Raw genomic sequence first — 9890 nt, 5'->3', positions numbered from 1 at the left:
TGGTCTACTTGTAGTTAGGTACATCAATGACCCAATCATTCCTCGATAAGTTTTGTGATCCACTGACTCTCTGATAGGATCAGCAGAGATCCTATATCCAAAGGCCATTGGAACTTTGGTTTAGGAGCAATTGTCCATTGAGTATTTCTTCAGTAGCCCCGAAGTGTATTTTTCTTGATGGATGAAAATCCCTTGAGGGACTTGTTTTTCTTGAAGACCTAGAAAGAAATTGATCTCTCTATTCATGCTCATTTGAAATTTGTTTGTCATGAGCTTTGCAAAGTCATCCACCATATTCTGGTCTGTTGAACCAAAAATGATATCATACACATATATTTGGACGAGCATTAAATTATTTCCATTTGCTCTTCTAAATAAAGTGGGATCAATCACACCTCTTTTATATCCGGACACGATGAGAAACTCTGAAAGAGTCTCATACAATGCCCTTAGAGCTTGTTTGAGACCGTAGACTGCCTTTTCAAGTTTGTAGCAATACTTTGGAAATTCATGAGTTTCGAAGCCTGGAGGTTGTTGTAGTTAAACTTCCTCCTTCAGTTCACCATTAAGGAACGCACGTTTTACATCCATTTGGTGAACTATGATGTTCTTATGTGCCACATATGCTAAGAAGATGTGTATAGCTTCCATTCGTGCTACAGGGGCATAAGTTTCATCGTAGTCAACGCCTTCCAGTTGACTGTACCCCTTAGCAACAGGTCTTGCTTTGTTTCTTATCACCGCACTGGATTCGTCAAGCTTGGTTTTGTACACCCATCTAGTACCGACGATTGAGTGGCCTTTAGGCTTCAGTACAAGCTTCCACACCTGGTTTCTTTCAAACTCAACAAGTTCTTCTTGCGTTGCGGTGATCCAGTCGGGCTCCATGAGTGCTTCTTTTTTTATTCGAGGCTCGACTGCGGACATGTAGGCTACGTAATGGAAATGGTCTGTTAGATCACTCGAAGATCGAGTTTGTATACCTGTGGATGCATTACCAATGATTTGACCCGGTGGATGATCTTTTTGATGGGTTTTGAGCATTCTAACACTCCTATGGTGTACATGCAACCCTAGATTCTTTGGATTGATGTTTTCTCTAATATACATGCAAACTTTCAAAATTCCAAAGCATCATCCTAACTAGCATACAATGGAGTATCTATACTACAAAATTCTAGTTAGATGACATACCTTTTAGTGTAGTTCAATACCTTGAAGCTTTAAGAGCCTAGCACCAATAATGTGAATGCCTCAAATGGAACCACAAATCACCACCAACAAATGGAAGAATTAGAGAGAGAATTCCTTGCTTCACAAAATCGGCTAGCACTCTTCTAAGTTCACTTAGGTGCCAATTTTGGTAGCCTTAGGGTCTCTTATATAGTGTGGCAAACTAGGGTTACAACATGTAAACCCTAATGACCTTCCATATCCCTTATGCTCCATGGGTTAAAACCTCCATGGAGTATCCACGGGTCACCACATGGGTTTAGCCCAACATAATGAACTATGGATTATAAGCCCACTTTATAATAATGAAAGATTTACCAAATCAACCCCTTATATTTAATTAGTCTCTTTTGATCACAAAATTAATTCCAAATTAAATCTTGATCAATACTAATTAAATAATATGATTTCATATTAATATATTATAACTTATAATATATTAATAAATCATAATTATCCTTTGCTCAAAAGTCCATCCTTCAAATTGTCCCGGTGAAGTGCAACCCAAATGGACCATGCTAGTCTCGGGTCAAGTACATACCAAATATAGTTATGGACTTAGACACCTTATCAAACAGTCTCCCACTTGCATAAGTCTAATAACTGTTGTTGTAAGTATAACTTCAGGATCCGACTAGCAAGCATGGCTCTTAAATACCTTTGTCGAACTTAGACGTGCCATTTTAGATAAGTGATCATATAATCCTCTGTTCTCAATATATCAGCCAGACAAACACATGGAACAAGGTCAATCTTATTGTCCAGCAGTTTGTTTCTCGTTTTTTGATTCGTTTGACATAGAACTTAATCGAACACATCAATTTACTTCTGACCGGGCCCGGCACATAAGTCAAAACAAAATCATCGAGGGGCCCAAGATATCACTTTTAATCCTCCAAGGACTAAAAGGAACAGATAAGCTTTGACAGTATATGCTTGTACTAACTATTCACTGAACCATACACAACAGCACGTTTTATAACATCGAGTTACGGATGCGTTTTCGTTCTATCAGTGTACGACCAATTCATTGTCAACAACTTATATATCTAGGTTTGAAGATTATATGATATTATCGTCTCACGATCACTCGAGATAAATTCCATGAAGTGATACAAGTGAGCGTGGGTTGAATCCAATACTCAGACCCTATGAGCATACATGAATGTCATAACAATGTCTAACCATTTCTGACAATCTACAAGCCAAATTCATGACAGTCTTTCTTCAATACCTACTTCCAAAGAATGATCGACTGTGGGTGGTTTGAATAATCTAATTATTCTGGAAGTCAAAACATGAAAAAATGAAACAATAGTAAAACAATTGACATGAGACACTACCATACTAGTAAATAAAAAAACACCTTTTATTTAAGCATCAAATGTCAATTACAATTTATCTATGATAAGTTTCAAATCAGCTATCTAATCATTAAAACTAATATCATCGCTCAGCCCAATGCGCCTCGCATGCTGTAAATGCTTAACCCTACTCAGTCCCTTCGTGAGGGGATCTGTCGGGTTCTCATCTGAAGATACCCTCTTTGCTAGGAGGAGTCCTTCTTCTATCTTGTGTCTTATGAAGTGATATTTCCTGTCGATCTGTCTGGACCTGCCATGATCCCTTGGTTCCTTGGCTAATGCAATCGCACTATCATTGTCACAGAAAATCTCCACATGCTCCTTTATAGCTGGTACAACTCCACGGTCTCCGATGAAGTTCTTCAGACATATCGCCTCCTTCGTCGCTTCGCTTGCTGCTATGTACTCTGATTCGCATGTTGAATAAGCTACAGTCTCCTTCTTGGAGCTTTTCCAAGTTATTACTCCTCCATTCAGGGTAAATACCCAGCCCGACTGAGAGCGGAAATTATCCCTGTCGGTCTGAAAGTTAGCGTCACTATACCCCACCACTCTCAAGTCATCACTCCCGCCGAGGGTAAGGACCCAGTCCTTAGTCCTCCGCAGGTACTTGAGAATGTTCTTTACCACAGTCCAGTGAGCCTTTCCCAGATTCCCATGATATCTGTTGACCATGCTCAAATCAAAGGCCACATCAGGGCGAGTACAAGTCATAGCATACATGATCGATCCAACATCGGAAGCATATGGTAATCGACTCATCTCTGCTATCTCAACCTTTGTACTCGGACTCTGAGTTTTACTCGGTTTGGCATTCCTCTGGATCGGTAAGTCAGCTTTCTTGGAATTATGCATGTTGAACCTCTTCAACACTTTTTCCAAGTAGGTACTTTGACTAAGTCCAATTAGTCTCTTATTCCTATCTCTCAATATCCTTATCCCTAGGATATAGGCAGCTTCTCCAAGGTCCTTCATAGCGAAACACTTCCCAAGCCAGGATTTCACCTCCTGCAAGGTTGGGATGTCATTTCCTATGAGTAGTATGTCATCCACATACAGTACCAAAAATCTAACTATACTCCCACTAGCTGTGACATATACACAGGACTCATCCTCACTTCTTGAAAAGCCAAACTCTTTGACTTTCTCATCGAAACAAAGATTCCATCTGCGAGATACTTGTTTCAATCCATAAATGGATTTCTCAAGCTTACACACTCTATTAGGGTACTTAGCATCGACAAAACCCTCTGCCTGACTCATGTAAACATCCCCAACCAACTTCCCATTAAGGAAAGCAGTTTTTGACATCCATTTTCCATATTTCATAGTCATGAAACGCAACAATGGCTAGCATAACCCTAATAGACTTAATCTTCGCTACTGGTGAGAAGGTCTCATCATAGTCAACTCCCAGAGTTTGAGTAAAGCCCATCGTAACCAGTCACACCTTATAAGTATGTACCTTCCCATCCATGCCGGTCTTCTTTTTGAAGATCCATTTGCACCCGACTGTCTTACGACCCGGTACATTGTCAACCAAGTTCCAAAGTTGATTGCCATACATGGACTGAATCTCGCTGTCCATAGCCTCTTTCCATTTAGCAGGTGTGTCGTCTCTATGTGATCAAATAGGTCATCAAAGTTAACTTCAACTATGTTGAGGGGACCTCAAGAGGCAGGGATATCACTTTGTAGGATGAATTTGGTTTCAGATGAAAGAGTAGTGTCGCGAATATAATAGTCATCAAATTTAACATCGAATCTTTCGACTATCAGTCTTATTTGTCTGATGAGAACTCGGTAGGCGACTTTATTGATGGAGTAGCCAAGAAAAATACCTTCATCGGATTTGGGTGCAAATTTGTTAAGATGATCCTTGTTGTTGATCAAAAAACATTTGCAACCAAAAATGTGAACGAATCTGACATTTGGTTTACGCTTGTTCAGGCCCTCATATGGAGTTTTGTTTAGACGCTTACAAATGATGCTTCGGTTTTGAACAAAGCATGTAGTTGCCACTGCTTCGTCCCAGAAGTATAGAGGAAGGTTGGCAAAGTTCAACATTGATCTAGCTGCTTCAACCAATGTACGATTTCCTCGCTCTACAACTCCATTTTGCTACGGTGTGTAGCGAGATGAAAATTGTGATGGATGCCTTTGGAAACCAAGAAATTGTTCAAGAGGTGATTAGTGAACTTAGTTCCATTGTCACTTCTGATTCTTCGGACCGGTAACTTGATTTGGAGATCGATCTCTTTGATGAAGTTAATCAGGACCTGCGGTGTCTCTGATTTGAATATCAAGAAGAAGACCCAAGTGAAACGAGTGAATTCATCAAATATAACCAATATATATTTCTTATGATGAAGACTAGCTACGGTAGATGGACCGCAGAGATCACTATGAAGCAGCTCTAATGGTTCTGAAATTGAAGAATCGATAATGAGTGGATGGCTTCCCTTTGTTTGCCTTCCACACTTGCAAGATGGGCAAAGTGTATCATTGTTGTACTTTAGGATGGGGAGACCTCAGACAAGTTCCTCGGTCACCAGGTTGGTGATATATCAGAAGTTAAGATGAGCGAGTTTGCGGTGCCATAGCCAGCTAACTTCGGATACTACTTTGGTCAGAAAGCACAACTGCGGTTTACCAATGATCAATGAGACATCCAAAGGGTACATTGTCCCTTTGGACTTGGATTTGATCAAGCAGGTGCTTCTATCACTTGTCATGATGTAGCAGTATTCATTATCAAATTCAACTCTATGACCAACTTTGCATAATTGACCCACACTGATCAAATTATGCTTGAGACTTTCAACATAAGAAACCTTTTGAATTGAGAAGTTGCTCGTAGTCAGAACACTGTAACCTCGGATGATTCCATTTGCATTGTTACCGAATGTGACATCTGCACCATTACATATAGGCCTGCAATCGTGAAGGTACTCTAACTTTCCGGTCATGTGTAAGGAGCATGCACTATCAATTCACCACTCCTCTTCTTGTTCCTCCTTGCACATTGCCTACAAATTTAATGGGTTAGTTTGGGAACCCAAACAAATTTGGAACCCGGGGACAAACATAGATTATTTTGAATTGATGCATGCACATGGGTTACAGGGAAAGGTATTGTGTTCGAGTTTAGACCTAGTCCTGGGTACTTGGAACCTTTGGGAATGATACAAGGTTGAGTTGGACGCGATGTTATCAAAGCAAAAAGTCTAGAAGAAAGAGGTTTTATCCAGACACCAGGTTTGCACATTGGTACGGAGGGTGTGTTCTGATTCTTTTGTCCGGTCCACGAATGACTTTTGACTGCAGACACCTTGGGACTTGAAAAAGTCTTCACACGTGAATTTCTCCAAGATTTTGACTTAAGAGGTGATTGAGATGACTTTGTAGATTTAGGAGTTGGAAAAAGACCTTTCCATTTTGTATCTTTTAGGGAATCATTTTAAAAAATATACCTTTGAAAATACGCGACTTTCTTTTGGGATTCTGCAGAAGAGTTTGAAAAAGTTTTTGTTACAGAAATCTCCTTTTTGGCTAAGTCTCTGACTGCAGTGATTTTCGAAAGATTTTTTTCATTGATGGGTTAGTCTAAATTCTTTTGTTTTGAAACCTTGGGATGTGTGAAATGATTTTTTTTATTTATCATCCTGCCTTTTGTTTCAAGATTTGAGATGTTCTTTGAAAAACAAATTTTAAAGAGTTTTTGGAGAGCCGCAGTCTGAAACGTTCAACTGCGGTTTCTTGGAATGTTTTGACTGTTTTGAAAAACGAGGACTGGAATCATCTGAACTAGAGAGTTCAGGATTTTGTGAACATTGACCATACTCAAAATTTTCAATTGGTAATTCATGATGGATAGGCTGAATAGTCACTGTGCTTTTGACTGTGGTCTGCAGTAAGGATGACTGAACTACCGCAGAGTAAGTCAAGGATGAATTTTGTTTGGGACACTCAACAGAAGGTAAAGATGTACAATTTTTGACTAAGTCTGGTCCTTCCAAAACAAATTATTCATCTACATCCAAAGATGACTGAGAATTGGGACAATTTGTGTTAGTGACTAGGAGTGGGTCTGAGGATTCGAGGAGAATTTCCTTAATAACACAATTGTTACTCAGTCCATGAAGTTTACCGAAGTGACATCTTATGTCTTCGGGGAATGTTTTGTCATGCACAGGGAAATGAAACTCTCAATCCGGAGGTACATATCGACGGTCTTTGTTAAATCGAGGTGATGAGTCCTTTGCGGTTGCAAACCCATTGGACTATCCCCAATTGTATGTGTTATCTGTAGTCCCATTGTTTACAATATTTTCAATAGCCTCACTTTCATTAAACAACTTTTCGATTAAAAGATTCAAACTTACATTTTCCTTTTGGGCTAAATCCCTATGATTCAAGGCTATCCCTAACTGTGTTTCACACAACATCCTAGCATTTTTCTCTAACACTAAGTCCTTCTCTAACATGGCAGCTTTAAGCCTCTTATCTTCTAGTCGTCCTCTCACATGAAATATTTCTTGGGACGCTATGTTCTTCTCATCTAATGCCCTGTTATAGTCAGATAGGACGGCATCACAACTGTCATTAATTTTGTCCAAGAAGGGTTGACAATCATGCATGTTGTAGTTATTAGATTGGATCATGAGTTTTACATGTTCGATGATGCTTAGAGTTCCATCTTTCGCCATGAAGCAGTTGTTTTTCTCCAGCTTTGTTGATCCGTCCGCATCAGCAGTTGCCACCATGCAAATTTTTCCTTTCCCCTTGATTTTGTTAAGATTTTCATCTTCATCTCCAGACGACCACACTTGATGATCCCTTTTTACTTGGGTCACGTATTCCCTTTCCTTTTCTTTCTCTTCCATCTCCTGAGCCATTCTAAGCTACAATGCTTTATCTTTTACTACATTAGCTTTGCAGTCTTTAGCAAAGTGGTTTTCTTTGTTGCATTTGTGACAAATAATAAAATCATTTATGTCCTCAGTTGAGGTACCGAAGTCAGTTATCTTGATGGACTGCGGTGCCTCTTTGGGTTGATGAGTATTTTGTGGTTACGGAGATGGGTGAGGATTTCTGGGATATCGAGAATGATTGTTCTGCGGATTGTAGTTACGGTTGAAGGGTGGTTTGTTAAACTGCATATTTTTACGAAATGAGGTTGGTGGTAGCCTATTGAATTTTTGTTTAACCAGGGCAATGGCATTTCGAAATTCTTCTTCATCATCATATTTCGTATCAGCTTTATAGGACTGTGGTGGATTGTCATATGAAAGAGGATAAGGTTCGTATGATTGGGTGGTTTTGCTTTGTGGGGCTTGAGCTATGAGGGCAAGTGGACCTCCGAAGTCTGCATAATCTTTTAGCACGGTTGATTCCTGTGCCTGAAGTTCACCATACAACTTAAAGAGAGATAGTGTGTGAATCTTCCTATCTCCTTCGACTATCATCTTGGCCGTAGTCCAATGTTTACCCAAACCATTGAGAAACTTAAGGTTTGTTTCATGATTGCTTCGAACGGTGCCAACATTTGATAACTTTGTGATGATAAGATTGAATCTTTCGAATGAGTCTTCAAGACTTTCAACTGGATAGGCTTTGAATTTGTTAAACTCGTTGAGTGCGGTGGTGAGATTCTTGTCTTGAGCTTGCTCAGAACCTTCATACAAGTTTTTTAGAGCATCCCATATTTCTTTGGCTGATTTGTAGTTGATGATGATGTCAAAGTTGTTTAGGGCCACTCCGCACGAGATTTCATAAAAAGCAGCTGCATCACTTTCCATTTTATCCTGATCATCTTTAGTGGGGCGATTCATTACAACTTGACCTCCACCTAGTCTAGCTTGAGCACCATCAGCTTGAACCAGAGTAAGGATGGGAACATGAGCTCCCTCTTCCACAGATCTCCATACATCTCTACCAACTCTTTTCAGATACCTCTCCATTCTTTGAGACCAGTGATGATACTCGCTTGCAACAAGTATTAGGGGTCGGTTAGAACTACCAACACTGTTGGAAACGTTAAGTAATAAAGCTTGTGCCATTTCCTTTGTTTTTTAAAGTTTTGAAAGATATGAGCTTTAGTGGTATAGAAGGCCTTTTAAAATCAGATTTTATGTTTAAAAAGCAACCACTTTGGCTCTGATACCAATTGTTGAGAGAAGAACTTTGGGAAACACTTGAAAAAACGTTAATACAAGTTGATAATTGCGGAATAAGTTAATCTCAAAGGATCATGAAAGCTCAACAATGATAAGTTAGATTTGTTAGATTTTTTAGTTGTGGAAATGTAAAGTGTTGAGATGTAAAGGAAATGTAAATGACAAGTTATATCAAGTAAACACCAAACTGATACGAAACATGGTTTGCATTCAAGCACGAGTTAGTAAGTGAGATCCGTTTAAAGTGAAGAGGATCTTCGATGATGATCAGTAAGTAAGATTAAGACTAATTCCTTGTTCACATGTATATGTGAGTCAAGTGAAGGACTAAGGGACCGAGTACACATTCTTGTACACTGCTCAAGTCCACTACAAAGTTCGATAAGATTATTCGTTATGATTTACTGAAGTTTAGTAAATATGGTTATACTTACAAGTTTAAGTATAATTCTGAAACATTGGAAAAGTTTCGATGTATGGCAGAATGAATAAGAAGAAAGATAAAAGTTTCTCAAATCTGAAAAGATGGGAGAGTACTTTAGTATCATGTCTTGTGATCATCTTAATGATTAAGAAACCATATCACAATTGGTCCTCTAAGGACATCTTAGTGCATTCCTATGGCTAAGAAGAGGAATCATGAATTGTTGAAATGGTTAAATCAAGAAGATGAGTCATACTTCGCTCCAAAACAATTCTTAGAGTCATACTCCAAGATTGTAACTTGAGTGACATACCTTAAAGAAAGGTTTATAACACTTGTCAAATGTAAGAGTAAAATTTGTTCTACTCTTGTACATTTGAAATTGGTAAGTTGTGATGTTTTGGATAAAACAAAGACCAACTAAGGCCAATTGTGTGAAGTGTTTGTCTTGATAAGAATCCGCACTATCTCTTGAATATTTGTTTTGTCAAGGAATGGTACTTGGCAAGAGATTCTTATATGTCAAGAGGACAGTTGGAGTCTAAAAGATCTTGAAAGGATCTAATCGAGAATAAAACCTGTAGTTTATCACTAGCACACGACTTGAGGTTTATAACCTATCGTGTTGACATATTCCTATTTTTGTGCCCATTCCAATTAAAGTTGGCTTTGCATATGAGTTCTGAGAGT

General features: G+C 38.9%; 1 protein-coding gene across 1 annotated transcript; it reads right to left on the bottom strand.

Moving 5' to 3' along the window:
• Positions 1–540: 540 nt before the first annotated feature.
• LOC145111866 (putative mitochondrial protein AtMg00820) lies at positions 541–927 on the bottom strand. The gene has a single exon (XM_079048110.1). The coding sequence runs from the start codon at positions 925–927 to the stop codon at positions 541–543; it is 387 nt and encodes a 128-aa protein (XP_078904236.1).
• Between the last annotated feature and the right edge of the window lie 8963 nt (positions 928–9890).

Source organism: Lactuca virosa, chromosome 5, assembly GCF_052849685.1.
Source record: "Lactuca virosa cultivar CGN04683 chromosome 5, Lactuca_virosa_CGN04683_v6, whole genome shotgun sequence".
Classification (NCBI taxonomy): domain Eukaryota; kingdom Viridiplantae; phylum Streptophyta; class Magnoliopsida; order Asterales; family Asteraceae; genus Lactuca; species Lactuca virosa.
This window is presented reverse-complemented; position numbering and strand designations above follow the sequence as displayed.

Coding starts and splice junctions, on each gene's coding strand:
- LOC145111866 (XM_079048110.1), bottom strand. CDS start 927: ATGTCCGCAGTCGAGCCTCGAATAAAAAAAGAAGCACTCATGGAGCCC.